A 20771-nucleotide genomic window follows, 5' to 3' on the forward strand; every position below is an offset into this window, starting at 1 on the left:
GCCTTTTCTCTTTTTTTATGGCCTCTTTTTTTTGTTTTTTTTTTCTTTTTCGTCCGGAGTCTCATCCTGACTTGTGGGGGAATCATAGTCTCCATCATCCTTTCCTCACTTGGGACAATGCTCTAATAATGATGATCGTGACACTTTTATTTACTTACAACTCAACAATTACAACTCAATGCTTAGAACAAAATATGACTCTATGTGAATGCCTCCGGCGGTGTACCAGGATATGCAATGAATCAAGAGTGACATGTATGAAAGAATTATGAATGGTGGCTTTGCCACAAATACAATGTCAACTACATGATCATGCAAAGCAATATGACAATAATGGAGCGTGTCATAATAAACGGAACGGTAAGGTGCATGGCAATATATCTCGGAATGGCTATGGAAATGCCATGATAGGTAGGTATGGTGGCTGTTTTGAGGAAGGTATATGGTGGGTGTATGATACCGGCGAAAAGTGCGCGGTATTAGAGAGGCTAGCAATGGTGGAAGGAAGAGAGTGCGTATAATCCATGGACTCAACATTAGTCATAAAGAACTCATATACTTATTGCAAAAATCTACAAGTTATCAAAGAAAAGTATTACACGCATGCTCCTAGGGGATAGATTGGTAGGAAAAGACCATTGCTTGTCCCTGACCACCACTCATAAGGAAGACAATCAATAAATAAATTATGCTCCGACTTCATCACATAACGGTTCACCATACGTGCATGCTACGGGAATCACAAACTTTAACACAAGTATCTCTCAAATTCACAACTACTCAACTAGCATGACTCTAATATCACCATCTTTATATCTCAAAACAGTTATCAAGCATCAAACTTCTCATAGTATTCAACACACTCATAAGAAAATTTTTACTAATCTTGGATGCCTATTACCTTAGGACAAATTTCTCAATTTAAGCAAATTACCATGCTGTTTTGTAGGACTCTCAAAATAATCTAAGTGAAGCATGAGAGAACAATAGTTTCTATAAAAAAATCCACCACCGTGCTCTAAAAGATATAAGTGAAGCACTAGAGGAAAAACTATATAGCTCAAAAGATATAAGTGAAGCACATAGAGTATTCTAATAAATTTCGAATCATGTGTGTCTCTCTCAAAAGGTGTGTACAGCAAGGATGATTGTGGCAAACTAACAAATAAAGACTCAAATAATACAAGACACTCCAAGCAAAACACATATCATGTGGTGAATAAAAATATAGCTCCAAGTAAAGTTACCGATGGAAGTAGACGAAAGAGGGAATGCCTTCCGGGGCTTCCCCAAGCTTTGGCTTTGATTATCTTGGGGTGCCATGGGCATACCCAAGCTTAGGCTCTTGCCACTCCTTGTTCCATAATCCATCAAATCTTTCACCCAAAACTTGAATACTTCACAACACAAAACTTAGCAGAAAATCTCGTGAGCTCCGATAGCAAAAGAAAACAAAACACCACTTCAAGTACTGTAATTAACTCATTATTTATTTATATTGGTCTTAAACCTACTGTATTACAACTTCTCTATGGTTTATAAACTATTTTACTAGCCATAGATTCATCAAAATAAGCAAACAACACACGAAAAACAGAATCTGTCAAAAACAGAATAGTCTGTAGTAATCTGTAACTAAAGCAAACTTCTGGAACTCTAAAAATTCAGCCAAAATAGGACGACCTAGGCAATTTGTTTATTGATCAGAAGCAATTGGAATCACTATTTTATCACGTTCTGGTGATTTTTAACAATTGTTTTCATGAACAAAAAGTTTCTGGAAATTACAGCAAGATCAAATAACTATCATCCAAGAAGATCCTATAGGTTAAACTTGGCACAAACACTAATTAAAACATAAAAACAAATCTAACCAGAGGCTAGATCAAATATTTATTCCTAAACAGAAGCAAAAAGCAAAAAGCAAAAAATAAAATTAGGTTGCCTGCCAACAAGCGCTATCAATCTAGGTATTGCCATCTTTGGTAGGCAATCCATAGGTGGCTCTCATAATAGATTCATATGGTAGTTTAATTTTCTTCCTAGGAAAGTGTTCCATACCTTTATTTAATGGAAATTGGAATCTAATATTTCCTTCCTTCATATCAATAATTGCACCAATCGTTCTAAGGAAAGGTCTACCAAGAATAATAGGACATGCAGGATTGCAATCTATGTCAAGAACAATAAAATCTATGGGCATATAATTCCTATTTGCAACAATAAGAACATCATTAATTCCCCCCATAGGTTTCTTAATAGTGGAATCCGCAAGGTGCAAGTTTAAGGAACAATCATCAAATTCACGGAATCCTAGCAAATCACACAAAGTCTTTGGAATCATGGAAACACTAGCACCCAAATCACACAAAGCATAGCATTCATGATCTTTAATTTTAATTTTAATAGTAGGTTCCCACTCATCATAAAGTTTTCTAGGGATAGAAACTTCCAACTCAAGTTTTTCTTCATAAGATTGCATCATAGCATCAACGATATGTTTGGTAAAGGCTTTATTTTGACTATAAGCATGTGGAGAATTTAGCATGGATTGCAACAAGGAAATACAATCTATCAAAGAGCACTTATCATAATTAAATTCCTTGAAATCCGCAATAGTGGGTTTATTGATATCTAAAGTTTTAACTTTTTCAATCTCACTTTTATCAATTTTAGCATCAAGATCTAAAAACTCTGAATTTTTGGAACGCCTTCTAGGTAAAGGTGGATCATATTTAGTCCCATCATTATCAAGATTCATATTCAAAAACAAACATTTAATAGGGGACACATCAATGACTTTTAGATCTTCCTCTTTATTTTCATAGAAACTAGAAGAACACGCTTTCACAAAGCAATCTTTCTTAGCACGCATCCTAGCGGTTCTTTCTTTGCACTCATCAATGGTCATTCTCATAGCTTTGAGAGACTCATTGATATCATTCTTAGGAGTAATAGATCTAAGTTTCAAAGAATCAACATCAAGAGAAATTCTATCGACGTTCCTAGCCAATTCATCAATCTTAGGCAACTTTTCTTCAAGCAAAGCATTAAAATTCTTTTGCGAATTCATAAATTCTTTAACACTAGTCTCAAATTCAGAGGGCATCTTATTAAAATTTCCATAAGAATTGTTGTAGGAATTACCATAATTATTAGAGGAATTACTAGGGTACGGCCTAGGATTAAAGTTTCCTTTATACGCGTTGTTACCAAAATTATTCCTACCAACAAAATTCACATCCATAGATTCATTATTATTCTCAATCAAAGTAGACAAAGGCATATCATTAGGATCAGAAGAAACACTTTTATTAGCAAATAGTTTCATAAGTTCATCCATCTTTCCACTCAAAACATTAATTTCTTCTATCGCATGCACTTTTTTATTAGTAGATCTTTCGGTGTGCCATTGAGAATAATTAACCATAATATTATCTAAGAGTTTAGTAACTTTTCCTAAAGTGATTTCCATAAAAGTGCCTCCCGCGGCTGAGTCTAAAAGATTTCTAGAAGCAAAATTCAATCCGGCATGAATTTTTTGTATAATCATCCAAAGATTTAAACCATGTGTAGGGCAATTACCTATCATTAATTTCATCCTCTCCGAAGCTTGTGCAACATGTTCATGATCAAGTTGCTTAAAATTCATAATATCATTTCTAAGAGAGATGATCTTTGCGGGAGGAAAATACTTAGAGATAAAAGCATCTTTGCACTTATTCCATGAACCAATACTATTTTTAGGCAAAGACGAAAACCAAGCTTTAGCACGATCTCTAAGCGAAAAAAGAAATAGCTTCAATTTAACGATATCATTGTCCACATCTTTCTTCTTTTGCATATCACACAAATCAATGAAGCTATTTAGATGGGTAGCGGCATCTTCACTAGGAAGGCCGGTGAATTGATCTTTCATGACAAGATTCAATATAGCAGCATTAATTTCACAAGATTCAGTATCGGTAAGAGGAGCAATCGGAGTGCTAAGAAAATCATTATTGTTGGTATTGGTGAAGTCACACAATTTAGTATTATCCTGAGCCATCGTGACAAACAAGCAATCCAACACACGAGCACACAAGAAGCAAGCAAAAAAGAGGCGAACGGAAAGAGAGGGCTAATAAAACGGCAAGGGTAAAGTGGGGGAGAGGAAAACGAGAGGCAAATGGCAAATAATGTAATGCGGGAGATAATAGTTTGTGATGGGTACTTGGTATGTTGACTTTTGCATAGACTCCCCGACAACGGCGCCAGAAATCCTTCTTGCTACCTCTTGAGCACTGTGTTGATTTTCCCTTGAAGAGGAAAGGGTGATGCAGCAAAGTAGTGTAAGTATTTCCCTCAGTTTTTGAGAACCAAGGTATCAATCCAGTAGGAGGCCACGCACGAGTCCCTCGCACCTACACAAACAAATAAGATCGTCGCAACCAACGCAATAAAGGGGTTGTCAATCCCTTCACGGTCACTTACGAAAGTGAGATCTGATAGATATGATAAGATGATATTTTTGGTATTTTTATGATAAAGATGCAAAGTAAAATAAAAGGCAATGAAAATAACTAAGTGTTGGAAGAATAATATGATGGAAAATAGACCCGGGGGCCATAGGTTTCACTAGTGGCTTCTCTCGAGAGCATAAGTATTACGGTGGGTGAACAAATTACTGTTGAGCAATTGATAAAATTGAGCATAGTTATGAGAATATCTAGGTATGATCATGTATATAGGCATCACGTCCGTGACAAGTAGACCGACTCCTTCCTGCATCTACTACTATTACTCCACACATCGACCGCTATCCAGCATGCATCTAGAGTATTAAGTTCATAAGAACAGAGTAACGCTTTAAGCAAGATGACATGATGTAGAGGGATAAACTCATGCAATATGATATAAACCCCATCTTGTTATCCTCGATGGCAACAATACAATACGTGCCTTGCTGCCCCCGCTGTCACTGGGAAAGGACACCGCAAGATTGAACCCAAAGCTAAGCACTGCTCCCATTGCAAGAAAGATGAATCTAGTAGGCCAAACCAAACTGATGAAGAGACTTGCAAAGATAACCAATCATACATAAAAGAATTCAGAGGAGATTCAAATATTGTTCATAGATAAACTTGATCATAAACCCACAATTCATCGATCTCAACAAACACACCGCAAAACAAGATTACATCGAATAGATCTCCACGAGAATCATGGAGAACTTTGTACTGAGATCCAAAGAGAGAGAAGAAGCCATCTAGCTAATAACTATGGACCCGAAGGTCTGAGGTAAACTACTCACACATCATCGGAGAGGCTATGGTGTTGATGTAGAAGCCATCCGTGATCGATGCCCCCTCCGACGGAGCTCCGGAAAAGGCCCCAACATGGGATCTCACGGGTACAGAATGTTGCGGCGGTGGAATTAGGTTTTTGGCTCCGTATTTGGTAGTTTGGGGGTACGTAGGTATATATAGGAGGAAGAAGTACGTCGGTGGAGCAACATGGGCCCCACGAGGGTGGAGGGCGCGCCTAGGGGGTAGGCGCCCCCCCCTACCTCGTGCCCTCCTGGTTGCTTTCTTGACATAGGGTCCAAGTCCTCTGGATCACGTTCATTCCAGAAATCACGTTCCCGAAGGTTTCATTCCATTTGGACTCCGTTTGATATTCTTTTTCTGCGAAACACTGAAATAGGCAAAAAACAACAATTCTGGGCTGGGCCTCCGGTTAATAGGTTAGTCCCAAAAATAATATAAAAGTCTATAATAAAGCCCGTTAACATCCAAAACAGAATATAATATAGCATGGAACAATAAAAAATTATAGATACGTTGGAGACGTATCACCCCTCCATCGCCGGAGTCGAGCACAACTTGTTGTAGTAGTAGACAGTCGGGAAGTCGTCGTGCTAAGGCCCCGTAGGACTAGCGCACCAGAACAGCAACCGCCATTCATGCCAAACATTTCCTCTAAACAGTAGAGAAGGAATCAGAATCCAGTAATAGACTCCATGTCATTATGCAAAAAAAAGCAAAGTATCAGAAGCATATTGCAAATGAATCCCCCTGGTATCAGATGTGGTACCAAACCTCTAATCACACCTTCTTCCTTAGCTCTATCCAGAATTGCAGATAGTGCATCACCTACTAGGTGAAAAAGCAAAGGAGAAAGAGGATCTCCTTGCCTCAAACCTTTGAAAGTAGAGAAATATTCTCGCCAATCTCCATTCATATTCACACACACTTTGCCTCCTTCCACTGCTTGTCTAATCCAATCTATCCACCTGTCAGGGAAGTTTTTCCTATGCATTACCTCTGCCAAGAAAGGCCACTGAACTCTATCATAAGCTTTTTCAAAGTCCAACTGAAGCAAAATTCCTTTAGAGTGAGAGGTTTTCAACTCATGCAAAACTTCATGAAGAATTACACATCCATCCAAAATGTACCTCCGAGGAATAAATCCAGTCTGAAGAGAGCTGATTACTTGTCGAGCCATAGGAGTAAATCTAAGTGTCAGAGCTTTGGTAATAGCTTTAAACATAACATTTAGAACACATATGGGTCTATACTGTAGGAGACTATTAGCATCCTTAATCTTTGGCAGTAGAGATATGACACCATAGTTAAGTCTGGACAAGTTCAACCCGCCATGATACAGCTCCTGAAGCATTTATATTAGTATATCTCTCAATTGGGGCCAAAAAGCTCTAAAAAGCTAACAGAGAAGCCATCTGGACCTGGAGCAGTATTTGGTTTCATGCTTTTCACCACCTTGTCTATCTCTTCACTCATGAAGTTAATACAAGTGAGGACTAATTTCTATCATTCATATAATTCAGAAGAGGAAGGCCAGTTGAGTGCTTTCCGCATAAGACTATTGAGTTTCCAGCTGATTGCCCATATTTTCCAGGATAGGATTTGTCCACTTGATTGAATTCATGTCATTGAAGCAATGAACTTGCTAGCCAGCGTGCCAAAAAGGTTGCTAACTTTGGGTACACAGAGTAGTGGCAAGAAAAGGGCTTGCGCCTCAGCCGTTTCGCTTGATTCGGACCTTGTGGTTGTAGTCACAGGGTACAAAGATAACCCCACAACCATTTGGTGTATTCTTTAAGTCAATCGCTCGTAGTATGTGCTAGAATGAGATGAGATCCAGCTCAAAGGTGAAGACCTCATTCTTTGAACCCTCCCGGGCAGTTCCTATTCTAGCTTCTCTATCTCTAGCAAGTGATACGAACAACACAACATCTTCTCCGGTCGTAGGTCGGTAGAGCTTGCCCTGGCTAAGAAATGGAATAAAAAAATCCTGGTTTCTTGACCGTTTCTGAGATTATTTACCTTTATTTACATGAAGATGCATGGTCTCTTACACTTTTCCTAGCTTAAGTTGGTGGATTGGTAAACAAATGGCTCTGCAGCTCCGTTTGCTTCGGCACCACTCCCTTGCTTCTTATCGAGGTCGGTGCCAACAAACAAGTCACATTCGAGCAATGGAATCTATATAAGAATGTAATCACTGTTAAGTATTCCACTCACTGATGCCCAGGAAAATGGGCCTCTAAATAAAGCAAAGACGTGGCCCAGACCAAAAAAGGAACTTGATCACCCGGAGAAGATTTCTTTTCTTTGTTGATTCCTCTCAATGAAATTTGCCATGTTGCACTAAGTTACTTACGGATGTATGCATGCAGTCCGGGAACACTTTGGGGTGAACACCCATCCGAACAAGTAGGGTCAATAGTTCAGCATTTAGGCCATAACATTTAGCAAAAAACGAATCTGAAACCCAACAAGTGCTCTCCGAACCAAGCTAGATAGTCTACTATCACTAGGCTCACCAACCAACCTGGACTTTGATTCTTTCTTATTATTCTAACCGGATATAAAAACCATAAGGATTGTTTCCAGCCGAGAGTTCCCATATGACATAAGCGCTCTTGGGTGGGGTGGCCCCTCATTCACTAGGTCTTTGAGTGCCCGTCGTACCACGTGGTTGGTACACTAGGCTGATAGATACATTACTTTAAGGATCTGGCACCTTCGCTAGACGGAGAGTAAGCGAATGTTATGTTTAAAGCTATTACCAAAGCTCTGACACTTTGATTTACTCCTCTGGCTCGACAAGTAATCAGCTTTCTTCATACTGGATTTATTCCTGGGAGGTACATTTTGGATGGATATGTAATTCTTCATGAAGTTTTGCATGAGTTGAAAACCTCTCACTCTGAATGAATTTTGCTTTAGTTGGACTTTGAAAAAGCTTATGATAGAGTTCAGTGGCCTTTCTTGGCAGAGGTAATGCATAGGAAAAACTTCCCTGACAGGTGGATAGATTGGATTAGACAAGCAGTGGAAGGAGGCAAAGTGTGTGTGAATATGAATGGAGATTGGCGAGAATATTTCTCTACTTTCAGAGGTTTGAGGCAAGGAGAGATCCTCTTTCTCCTTTGCTTTTTCACCTAGTAGGTGATGCACTATCTGCAATTCTGGATAGAGCTAAGGAAGCAGGTGTGATTAGAGGTTTGGTACCACATCTGATACCAGGGGGGTTAGTCATTTGCAATATGCTTCTGATACTTTGCTTTTTTTGCATAATGACATGGAGTCTATTACTGGATTCTAATTCCTTCTCTATTGTTTAGAGGAAATGTCATGCTAAGTCATTCCTTTGTTCCTCTTTTCTATAGTCTGGTGGTCTAGCATGCTACAACCACTCGCAGAGCTGTCCTGGGGGACACTAGTGTAGAATCTGCCCTTTGGGTGAGATTGCAGGATTAACCCTAAAAATTCATATCTAGACAATCCAAAAAATTCTAATTTTTTGACAACATACATGCCGGGTATGTTTACATCTAAAAAAACAGTTTTAAACTCGACCTACAATAAGAGATTCAAACAAAGACAAATTTGACTATGAATAGTGTCAGTTTTTGGTGAATAGTATTTGACACTATTGACATCTGATTTTGTCTTTTTGATTCTCTAAGTGTAGTTCGAATTCGAAGCTGAAACCTTTTGAGGTTGTACATCAAACAAGTATGTGTATCTACAAATATTCTCAGAATTTTTGAATATGTTTTGTGTCTTAAAAAGATTTATCTAATTGATCTCACCTAAGAGCAACTCTAGCAGATGCGCTATATTCCCCTCCCGCAAAATCGTTTTTACAGTTTCCCCTTAAACGATTTTGTGGGAAGTGATGCACCTCGGCCACTATTCAAGATATCTTCCGATATCCCGATAAATCGGCCGATTTATCGCTTACCAGTGTCTGACCAATAAGATAAATCGGCTGATATGCCAATATACTAGCCGATATACCCCTTATTATGGGTCGACCGATAAGTTCCCGATAAGCCATATCCTCAACATTGACCTAAGCACAACAGATCCCACAAAAACTTACTGCAAATTTAAAACCATATGTGAAACATACTTGCCGCTACAAAGTTCGTCACACAACACACCGAAGTTCATCATACATAGATAAAACATAGCTAAAAACATAGATAAAACGCAAATCTAGCTACTAGAGCGGTGGTGGCTCAGTGCTTGATGCCGAGGAAGACCTCCTCCACCGACTAGCAGCAGGCGTGGGTAAAGACGTGCTCCTCCTTCACCGCGGCGAGTCGCTCGACGCCCCCTTCTTCTCCGGCCTCAAAGGCGCGCTCCACTGCAAGGAGCTCTGCATCCGCCTTGCGGCAAGCCATGGTGTGCGGGGTAGAGCTCCTCGTGGAGGCGGTGGAGTGGGCCCAAGGTGCCCGCCCGCCACTGCGCGAGAGGCGACCGCATTGTCGCGCTTTCTCCAACCGCCAAGCTTCAACGGTGGGGGAGGAGAGGGAGCTACTGGCCTCCGTGTCGTTGCACAAGATCTTGCAGGACGGTGACCCTCCGCCGCTTCACGGTCACTGCCTCCACGCTTGCGTGCAGATCCCATCACGCTCGCCAGAAAAAAGCTCTGTGCGGGTGGAATTGACCAAGGAGTTAGAAAGGGAGGTGGCGGAGGAAAAGAGAGACGACGGAGGAAATGAAGCACAAAAACCATAAATAGCGTGTTGTTCGATAGATGTAGCGGTCGGAGGTGGTTTTGCGGGCCGCTCGTGTGATTTTTGTGGCCCGGGCCAAATATGGTGAGCCTCCTCAGGCTGCAAAACACGCAAAAACACTATATCCGCTAGAATTATACGGTCCGGCGAGGTTATATTGCATCTGCTGGAGTGGCTCTAAGAGCATCTCTAGCAGACCTCGTATAATGTCGCGACCCACAAAATAACCGTCAAAATACGGGTCTGCGCGGAAAATTCTGCCCGACCAGACCCCGCAAACGCGTCTAACCCACAATTTTTTTGCGGGACGCGGCATAATTCCCATCCCAACTCGTGAAAACGCGGGTTCCCCCCTCACCCCGTCGGCGCCCTGTATATAGCGGTAGCGGTTGGCGGCGGCGGCGAGGGGGGGGGCATTTCAGCCCGCGCTTTTCTCTACCCACCGTCGCCCCTCTCCCCCTCGCCCCGCGCTTTTCCCCGCCCCCGTCGTCGGGCCGCCGCCTACAATTCCGGCCAAACTAGCCGACGAGATCACGCTAGAGGGTCGCCACACGCCCGAGCTTGCCCTCCGCCACTTCCTCCTGCGTCGGCAGGACGGAAAGTCAGATTGGCGGCTGTTCGACGCGGTGGCCGGATTTGGCGTTTCCTGCCACCGGTGGTTGGGCCAAGCCATGGATTGGTCGGGGAGCACCCCGCGCAGCCCCGGCAAAGCCCCAACGCCGCATGCAGGTACTAGTTTGTCTTGTTGCTGCCGTCGTCGGTTTGCCGGCAAGGATTCGGCCGGCCGTTCGCCGGGCTCGGCGCTCGCGCAGCGGCTCGCCGATGCCGCTTATACAGTGCGACGACTGCACACGGACAGTGCTGCGGCTAACTTCTGGCACGCCGAAGCACCCCAGATGGGTATTCTTCAAATGCGAAAACGGTAGGGTATGTGTTGTTTCCATTCGGCTTTGTCACCCTATTCGGTTCAATTTCGATAGCTTATGGACATCGTCATGTGTGTAGGAAGATGGATGCTCATTTTGTTTTTGGGAAGGAGAATGCATTGATTTATTGATAGAAAGAAACTTAATAGATGTTCGTGCACTTCTTAGTAGAATTGAGGTTAATGATGCGACTGCATGTGCAATTAGAGAAGCAACTAGAGGGGAAGCAACGTCTAGTTCTTTAGAACCAAAAAAGAAGAATGAAGAATGCAAGATCAAGAATTCACACATAAAAAACGAATGCATGGAGAAGATATTGGTCCAACTAGTGGAAGCAGTTATGGAAGTTGGATATTTTCTAGAATGCACAATTGTGTTTCTTGTTTTCTTTGGTCTTGCTATTCTATCAAAGATTTGATGAATTACTATGTATCCAATGCCGTTGAAGAAAATAAAAAAGCAAATAAATGTGTTTTCCATGTCTAAAATGCGGGGTCTGACTCTCTACCGCTGTCCGGGCCGACCTGCAAAGCCGTTTTTCGCGAACTTTATATTTAGATACATTACAACTAAGCACTCTAGGAGCGCTCTTAGGCCATCAGCGTTTTTGACCGTCAGATCGCGTCCTAAGAATGTTTTTGGCCGTTAGATGAAGTTAACTTGCGCTAAACTGGACCAAATGTTTTATGGGCTGCTACTCCCGTGACAAAATCGCGCATATCTGGTTAATTGAGCCTTTTCTCATGGAAGAAGCCCATTTAGCCGCATTGCTCCAGCTTTTCCAAGCGGCGTCAGCCCACATCGCGTTGCGAGCCAGAGAATCGAACATTGGACCTCTTCGTTCTCAGCGCACTTAGCTAACCACTAGGGCCATCGCCAACTTATGTACTCCCGCCGTCCGAAAAAGATTGTTCTTTAATGGTTGTATCTAGCATCAAGTTAGTGTTAGATACATCCATTTGAAGCACAAGCTTGGGACAAGTTTTTTCAGACGGAGGGAGTATGAAACTGCTTCCGTCTTCTTTCTTCTCCGCTAGTTCGCATCTCTTTTGCTTTTTTTTTCTATTTTTCTGTCCTTCTTTCCTTTCCTTTCTTTTTCTGAAATGCGCAATTGTAAATCAATTAACTTTTTCTTCATAAGCAATGGACGTTTTTTCAAAAGTCCATGAACTTTTTTCAAAATTCGTGAACGTTTTTAACATTTGATGAACTTCGCTCAAAAATCCATGAACTTATTTTTCAAATTCGATGAACTTTTCTCACATTTAATTAAAATTGGAAATTCATTGAACTTTAATGAGAACCAATGAACTTTTTTTCAAGTTCGGTGATTTTTTTTTTCAAATTTGATGAACTTTTTTCCAAATCGATGAATTTTTTACAAATTTGATGAACTTTATCTTAAATTTGATAAAAAAAATTCAAAATCAATGAACTCTTTTCAAAATCAATGAACTCTTTTCAAATTCGATGAACTTTTTTCAATTTGGATGATTTTTGTTTCAAATTCAATGAACTCTTTCTCAAATTTGGTGAACTTTTTTAAAAGTTCATGAACTTTTTTCAAATTCATGAACTTTTTCCATTTTTGTGAAGTTGTCTTTTCAATTCATGGTTTATGTGAATGTTTTTTCATATTATTTTTTCTTTAGTCAAATAATTTATAGTGGGTATATAATACTAGTATATGTTTAATGTTTGTACTGGATGAAAGGTCAAAGTGCTCAGTTTTCCTTAGGTAATCAAGAAACTAAATACTGTCCAGTGGTTCACTCGTGTTGGCGTGTACTAGAGCGTCGGTAGTTCGAGTCCCACGTCTTCCAGAATTTAACGTCGCATTTTTCCTTCGCCTTTTCCTTTTATAGCACGTTACTGGACCAGCCCACTTCCCGTCCGTGCGAGCGCCAGCGGCGCGAACCGGCGCCTGCAGCGCTCAATAGGAGCTCCCCATCAAAAAGGCAGCATTGCATAATCATCTATATTATTATTAAAAGAGCAAACATGAATTACCCTAAACCCACCAAACTTAGTGTATACAAATTAACCAGCACCCTTGGATCTAACCTGCTTAATTGTATCTAACAGTCTGTATTACTTCGGTGGTCTGCCATCAAAACGAATGGACGAGATTAAATGTTCTGCCGGTCTGCCACCAACGTACGGTCTTCACGCACGCCCACTAATCCGCTCACGACCATGTCTCAGTTACGAAGAAAAACATCACGTCTCCACCTCCAACAATAGCGCCCCCCTCTCCCCCCAGCCGCCAGAGAACTCCTCCCTGTTCCCATCACCGCCGCCGCCGCCGCCCGCCGCTCCTGTCCTCTGCTACCCCAGGCGTGAGGAAGCAACCTCTCGAAGCAACCGGAACGGCAAAGGGGCGGAGGAATGGAGAGATGGCGTTTGCGGCGGCGGGAAAGGAGATGGGGCGGGCGTCCTACATCCGGCTCAAGCACGGGGAGGAGCGGCGCGAGGCGTCCTGGAAGGCGCCCGAGGGCCGGATCTTCTCCGCCACCACGCGCACCGATGTTGCCGCGCGCCTTGGCGAGCTCCGCGACCAGATCCTCGCCGGTTGCGCCTCCTTCACCGACCTCGCCGCACAGCACTCCGGCTGCTCCTCCGCCCGCCGCGGCGGCGACCTAGGTACGCCTCCACTTGCCCCACTTACGCGCTTTGCAGGCTTTCATATAGGGTCTCTGATCATGGCAAACCGGAAGCACCAGCCCAGGAAGAGCTCGACAGCGTGGAGGTCCTCCCCAGCCAGGAGTACGTGACCAGCTCGAGATCCACCGCCGAGCCAAGCACTTCTCCGTTCTTTTTCTTCTTCGGTTACCCAGCCAAAAAAAATTTGTCGAGAACAATCCTATCTGGTTAGGATCCACACAGGAATCTACAGCACAAATAATGGAGGAGCGACTAAAAAAGATGATGGACCTGTGGTTGCTTCCCAGCTCTTTTCTTCAAAACAATCTGAGAAATAGTACAAAGTAAATTGGAGCATATGGAAAATTGCTCAGGAATATCTCCATTTTATGCTTATTGCCTTGATGTACAGTGACTTATAAAAGGGTGAAAACAATCAGTGAGATACTTCTCTGGATGTAGAGCTCACTGACATACGCTTAAAAAATTAAAATTATATTTTTTTTACATTATTATTCTCAATAGTATAGCCGAACATTCATTACCGTGTGGTTTGTACTTGGTCCCAGCCTCCCAAGCTTAAATCTGAAGTTGTTCTGTATAGGGGAGTGAATTGTATGAGAGTGTGTTTCCAGACTTAAATCTGAAATGTTGTGTATACTATATGTGCATGCAGTGTGTATGGTAGAACCAATCAATATGCAGAATATGGCATGAACTGGATGGGTAATCGGTGCCATCACCGGAAGGCTCCATAGTGGTAATCGCCGGAACTACTTCAACAAGATGAAGGTGCTGGCGGACACGCTCACCTCTATTGGTCGTCCACTTAGCGATGACGAGTTCGCCGGCTTCGTCATCAAAGGCCTCCACGCCGACTACGACAATCTCGCCAAGGCCGTCCACAACGCCAAGCCAATGATGCCTCCTCACGAGCTCTACTCATGCCTCCTCTTCACCGAGCAACGCGTTGAGGCTCGTCGCTCCTCCGCCACCATCACCGCCCAGCCGGCGGCCTTCTGGGCCTCTCGTGGCCAGCGCCCACCTGCCCCGTCACCTGGCAAGACAGCCCCGCCCCCTACATCGACCCTGGGTGGGGGCCCTAACACTAGGGTGATGTGCCAGCTATGTGGTCGTGAACGCCATGTCGCCTCCAAGTGTCACTGCCGCTTTCAGAGGAGCTTCCTTGGCATTGGCATCGACGACAAGGGCAACGAGCGCCAGTTTGCCATGGCAGAATTTGGTCCTCCCGCCGCCGTCCCGGCTGCCCACATCGTTGCCGCCCCGTCTGCCCACATCGCTGCCAAGGGCAAGGACCCGAGCGTCGAGCAGGGATACACACCATCCTACCCTGTTGATCCAGCCTGGTATATGGACACCGGCGCTACGGATCACATGACGAACAAGCTCAACAAACTCTCCACCTACCAGCCCTACTACAGGCACAATCAGGTTCATTCGCCTTTTCCTTTTATAGCACGTTGCTGGGCCAGCCCACTTCCCGTCCGTGCAAGCGCCAGCGGCGCGAACCGGCGCCTGCAACGCTCAATAGGAGCTCCCCATCAAAGGGGCAGCATTGCATAATCATCTATACTACTATTAAAAGAGCAAACATGAATTACCCTAAACCCACCAAACTTAGTGTACACAAATTAACCAGCACCCTTGGATCTAACCTGCTTAATTGTATCTAACAGTCTGTATTACTTCGGTGGTCTGCCATCAAAACGAATGGACGAGATTAAATGTTCTGCCGGTCTGCCACCAACGTACGGTCTTCACGCACGCCCACTAATCCGCTCACGACCACGTCTCAGTTGCGAAGAAAAACATCACATCTCCACCTCCAACAATAGCGCCCCCTCTCCCCCCAGCCGCCAGAGAACTCCTCCCTGTTCCCATCACCGCCGCCGCCGCCCGCCGCTCCTGTCCTCTGCTACCCCAGGCGCGAGGAACCAACCTCCCGAAGCAACCGGAACGGCAAAGCGGCGGAGGAATGGAGAGATGGCGTTTGCGGCGGCGGGAAAGGAGATGGGGCGGGCGTCCTACATCCGGCTCAAGCACGGGGAGGAGCGGCGCGAGGCGTCCTGGAAGGCGCCCGAGGGCCGGGTCTTCTCCGCCACCACGCGCACCGATGTTGCCGCGCGCCTTGGCGAGCTCCGCGACCAGATCCTCGTCGGTTGCGCCTCCTTCACCGACCTCGCCGCACAGCACTCCGGCTGCTCCTCCGCCCGCCGCGGCGGCGACCTAGGTACGCCTCCACTTGCCCCACTTACGCGCTTTACAGGCTTTCATATAGGGTCTCTGATCGTGGCAAACCGGAAGCACCAGCCCAGGAAGAGCTCGACAGCGTGGAGGTCCTCCCCAGCCAGGAGTACGTGACCAGCTCGAGATCCACCGCCGAGGCAAGCACTTCTCCGTTATTTTTCTTCTTCGGTTACCCAGCCAAAACTTTTTTGTCGAGAACAATCCTATCTGGTTAGGATCCACACAGGAATCTACAGCACAAATAATGGAGGAGCGACTAAAAAAGATGATGGACCTGTGGTTGCTTCCCAGCTCTTTTCTTCAAAACAATCTGAGAAATAGTACAAAGTAAATTGGAGCATATGGAAAATTGCTCAGGAATATCTCCATTTTATGCTTATTGCCTTGATGTACAGTGACTTATAAAAGGGTGAAAACAATCAGTGAGATACTTTTCTGGATGTAGAGCTCACTGACATACGCCTAAAAAATTAAAATTATATTTTTTTTACATTATTATTCTCAATAGTATAGCCGAACATTCATTACCGTGTGGTTTGTACTTGGTCCCAGCCTCCCAAGCTTAAATCTGAAGTTGTTCTGTATAGGGGAGTGAATTGTATGAGAGTGTGTTTCCAGGCTTAAATCTGAAATGTTGTGTATACTATATGTGCATGCAGTGTGTATGGTAGAACCAATCGATATGCAGAATATGGCATGAACCGGATGGGTAATCGGTGCTGCCACCGGAAGGCTCCGCAGTGCTAATCGCCGGAACTACTTCAACAAGATGAAGGTGCTGGCGGACACGCTCACCTCTATTGGTCGTCCACTTAGCGATGACGAGTTCGCCGGCTTCGTCATCAAAGGCCTCGACGCAGACTACGACAATCTCGCCGAGGCCGTCCACAACGCCAAGCCAACGATGCCTCCTCACGAGCTCTACTCATGCCTCCTCTTCACCGAGCAACGCGTCGAGGCTCGTCGCTCCTCCACCACCATCACCGCCCAGCCGGCGGCCTTCTGGGCCTCTCGTGGCCAGCGCCCACCTGCCCCGTCACCTGGCAAGACAGCCCCGCCCCCTACATCAACCCTGGGTGGGGGCCCTAACACTAGGGTGATGTGCCAGCTATGTGGTCGTGAACGCCATGTCGCCTCCAAGTGTCACCGCCGCTTTCAGAGGAGCTTCCTTGGCATCGGCATCGGCGACAAGGGCAACGAGCGCCAGTTTGCCATGGCAGAATTTGGTCCTCCCGCCGCCGTCCCGGCTGCCCACATCGCTGTCGCCCCGTCTGCCCACATCGCCGCCAAGGGCAAGGACCCGCGCGTCGAGCAGGGATACACACCATCCTCCCCTGTTGATCCAGCCTGGTATATGGACACCGGCGCTACGGATCACATGACGAACGAGCTCAACAAACTCTCCACCTACCAGCTACTACGGGCACAATCAGGTTCACACCGCCAATGGTGTAGGTATGCCCATCTCTCATATTGGCCAAGCATCTCTTTTAACTAGTCATCCCTCTAGGCAGCTCCATCTTCGTAATGTTTTACGGGTACCCTCGGTAACACGTAATCTTTTATCTGTCCCTAAGCTCACCCTTGATAATCATGTCCTATGTGAATTTCATCCTTTTAATCTTTTTGTTAAGGATTGAACAACCCGAGACGTTCTTCTTAGTGGCCGCTTGAGCCAAGGCTTGTACCTTTTGAAGGATCCATCCGCCCCGTGCCTCTTCAACGGTGTTCATGTGTCCCCTTCCCAGTGGCACTCTCTCTTTGGTCACCCCACCACACCCATCGTTCGCCACATTATCCACCGTCATGAGCTGCCATTAGTGTCTAGCAATAAAGAGATGTCCGTTTGTGATGTCTGTCAGCAAGGCAAGAGTCATCAGCTACCTTTTGTTTCATCTACTAGAGAAGTAAAGAACCCTCTTGAAATTGTGTTTTCTGATGTGTGGGGTCCGGCACAAACATCTGTTAGTGGTCACAACTATTATGTCAGTTTTGTTGATGCCTATAGTCGCTTCACTTGGCTTTATCTTTTTAAGCAAATCTGATGTGTTTGATATATTCATACAGTTTCAATTGCATGTTGAACGTCTACTCAAGCATAAAATTATCCATGTTCAATCAGATTGGGGGGGGGGGGGCGAATATCGCAACCTCAACACCTTCTTTAATAAGCTCGGGATCTCTCATCATTTATCATGCCCGCATACACATCAGCAGAATGGCGCTGTTGAGCGCAAACATCGCCATATAGTTGAAACCGGTCTCACGCTTCTTGCTCATGCTTATGTACCCTTTCGTTTTTGGAGTGATGCTTTTGCTAGCGCGTGTTTTCTCATTAACAGATTACCTACGCGTGTTCTTAATATGAAGACTCTGATTGAGCTTCTCTTAGGTGAAACTCCTGACTATACCTTTTTTAAGGTGTTCGGGTGTGCCTGCTGGCCTCATCTTCGTCCTTAAAATGATCGCAAACTTGAGTTTCGCTCCAAAAAGTGTGTGTTCTTAGGGTATAGTTCTCTCCATAAAGGCTACAAGTGTCTCCATGTCCCAACCAATCGAGTCTACATATCTCGGGATGTTGTTTTTTATGAGACCGTCTTCCCCTTTTCTGCCATGCCTCAGTCATCCACCACAGCACCATCTATGCATTCATCTCCTCTTATGCCTGGCCAATTTGAAGATGTTGCATATTTGCCTGTGTTGTTACCTAATCATGGTGCAGGAATTGGACGTGGAGCTCGCCTGGAACTCCTCCCTGACGGACCCGCTACGTCTCCTGTGGTGCACGTCGATCGGCCGGTGCATGCACCGCCTCCCGTCCTCGACCCCACACCGGGCGCCCTGTCTCCAACCGCGCCTGGGCCAGAGCCCACGTTGGCTACTGCGACCGGGCCAGAGCCTGCGACGACCTCCTCTGAGCAGTCTCTGTCGCCACCTCCTCGCCCGGACTCCCCTCCATCGTCGCCCTCGCCATCGGTGCGGGCATCCTTGGTGCCTACTTCGCCCGGGTCTACAGCGGCTCACACGCCGCCGGGGCCTACGTCGCCTGGTCTGGTGTCGCCTGGTCCGCCGTCGCCCGGCCCGACGTCACCCGGTCCTTCTTCGCCGGAGTCCCCTGGACCGGCCTCACCTGCTCCGGACATCCCGTCGGCCACGGTGTTTGCTCCCCCGCGGCGTCCACACACTCGCAGCTGCAGTGGTATTGTTCGTCCCAAAGAGCGCACCGATGGCACGGTCACCTATCTTGCTGCTTGCCCGGCTCATGCTGTGGATGATCCAACCGCCGAACCACGCAGTTATCAAGCCTCTATGAGTATTCCACACTGGAGGGCTACTATGGAACAAGAATATCATGCTCTTATGAAGAATAATACCTGCACAATTGTTCCCCCTCCGTCTCGCGTCAACATCATTGATTCGAAGTGGGTGTTCAAGGTGAAGAAACATGCAGATGGTTCCATTAAGCGCTACAAAGCGCGCCTCGTGGCTAAGGGCTTTAAACAGCGTCAGGGCCTGGACTATGAGGATACATTCAGCCCAGTTGTCAAGCCTACCACTATTCGACTTCTTCTGTCTCTAGCAGTTTCTCACGGATGGTCTCTCCGCCAACTTGATGTGCAGAACGCTTTTCTTCATGGATTGCTTGAAGAAGAGGTTTACATGCGGCAGCCACCTGGATTTGTTGGTCACACTCAGCCTCATCATCTCTGTCATCTGACGAAGGCCATATATGGACTGAAGCAGGCTCCCCGTGCCTGGCATGCTCGCCTTGCTTCAGCTCTACGTACTCATGGGTTATTTCCTTCGATGGCTGATACTTCACTGTTCTTGTTTCAGCGACTGAGTGTGACCATGTACCTCCTTGTGTACGTGGATGATATTGTCCGGGTGAGCTCATCTCCGACGGCTGCTGATGCTCTTGTGACTGCACTTGGTCGTGATTTTGCAGTTAAGGATTTGGGACAGCTTCATTTCTTCCTGGCTATTGAGGTCGCTCATCAGTCTCGTGGCAGTTTGGCTCTCACCCAGAAGAAGTACTCTCTTGATCTCTTGCTCCGTGCTGGTATGCTCAAGTGCAAGCCATCGCCTACGCCCATGTCCTCCACTGACACCCTTTCAGCTGCTGATGGTGCTCTTCTCTCTCCTGAGGATGCTACTGAGTACAGGAGTATTGTTGGTGGCCTGCAGTATCTGACGATCACGCGTCCTGATCTCTCCTTTGCGGTTAACAGGGTGTGCCAGTATCTTCATGCTCCTACTGATGTACACTGGTCTGATGTGAAGCCGCATACTGCGTTATGTGCGTCTCACTGTCTCCTTTGGTCTTCACCTGCGCCCCAGTTCCTCCGGAGTTCTTTCTGCATTCTCTGATGCTGATTGGGCTGAGTGTCCAGATGACAGGCGATCCACGGGGGGACATGCTGTGTTCTTGGGTCGTAATCTGATCACCTGGAGTGCACGCAAGCAAGCCACTATTTCCCGCAGCAGCACAAAAGCTGAGTACAAGTCGGTTGCCAATGCAATTGCTGGACTTATATGGATTGAGTACCTACTTCGAGAGCTAGGAGTTGCTCAGCCACATCCTTCGGTCCTTTGGTGTGACAACATCGGTGCTACGTTTCCGTCGTCAAACCCGGTGTTCCATGCACGGACTAAACACATTGAGATTGACTATCATTTTGTGAGGGAACATGTTGCACAGAAGCTACTACAAGTCAGGTTTATCTCTTCAAAAGATCAACTTGCGGACATCTTCACCAAGCCTCTACCTTCTCCCATGTTTGAGGTCTGTAGGCGCAATCTCAACCTCCTAGATACTTCAGGAGTGAGTTGAGATTGAGGGAGGGTGTTAGACTTTGTATTGTAGCCCAACTGTGTAAATCATACCTTATTGGTAT

The 20771-nt window shown here is 45.5% G+C and overlaps 2 protein-coding genes across 2 annotated transcripts; both read left to right on the top strand.

Annotated features, from left to right (window-relative positions):
• The first annotated feature begins 13358 nt into the window (after positions 1-13358).
• LOC125519285 (peptidyl-prolyl cis-trans isomerase Pin1-like) lies at positions 13359-14322 on the top strand. The gene is made up of 2 exons (XM_048684145.1): positions 13359-13605; positions 14282-14322. The coding sequence occupies exons 1-2, from the start codon at positions 13359-13361 to the stop codon at positions 14320-14322; spliced, it is 288 nt and encodes a 95-aa protein (XP_048540102.1).
• A 1287-nt stretch (positions 14323-15609) lies between these two features.
• Positions 15610-16620, top strand: LOC125519286 (peptidyl-prolyl cis-trans isomerase Pin1-like). The gene is made up of 2 exons (XM_048684146.1): positions 15610-15856; positions 16562-16620. The coding sequence occupies exons 1-2, from the start codon at positions 15610-15612 to the stop codon at positions 16618-16620; spliced, it is 306 nt and encodes a 101-aa protein (XP_048540103.1).
• The last annotated feature ends 4151 nt before the right edge of the window (positions 16621-20771 follow it).

The sequence above is a fragment of the Triticum urartu genome, chromosome 7 (genome assembly GCF_003073215.2).
Source record: "Triticum urartu cultivar G1812 chromosome 7, Tu2.1, whole genome shotgun sequence".
NCBI classification, from domain to species: Eukaryota; Viridiplantae; Streptophyta; class Magnoliopsida; order Poales; family Poaceae; genus Triticum; species Triticum urartu.

Excerpts from the sequence above, each read along its gene's own strand:
- LOC125519285 (XM_048684145.1), top strand. The coding sequence starts at position 13,359 with ATGGCGTTTGCGGCGGCGGGAAAGGAGATGGGGCGGGCGTCCTACATC. Across the intron at positions 13,606-14,281 it reads CCGCCGCGGCGGCGACCTAG|TGTGTATGGTAGAACCAATC; the intron begins GTACGCCTCCAC and ends ATGTGCATGCAG.
- LOC125519286 (XM_048684146.1), top strand. The coding sequence starts at position 15,610 with ATGGCGTTTGCGGCGGCGGGAAAGGAGATGGGGCGGGCGTCCTACATC. Across the intron at positions 15,857-16,561 it reads CCGCCGCGGCGGCGACCTAG|AATATGGCATGAACCGGATG; the intron begins GTACGCCTCCAC and ends ATCGATATGCAG.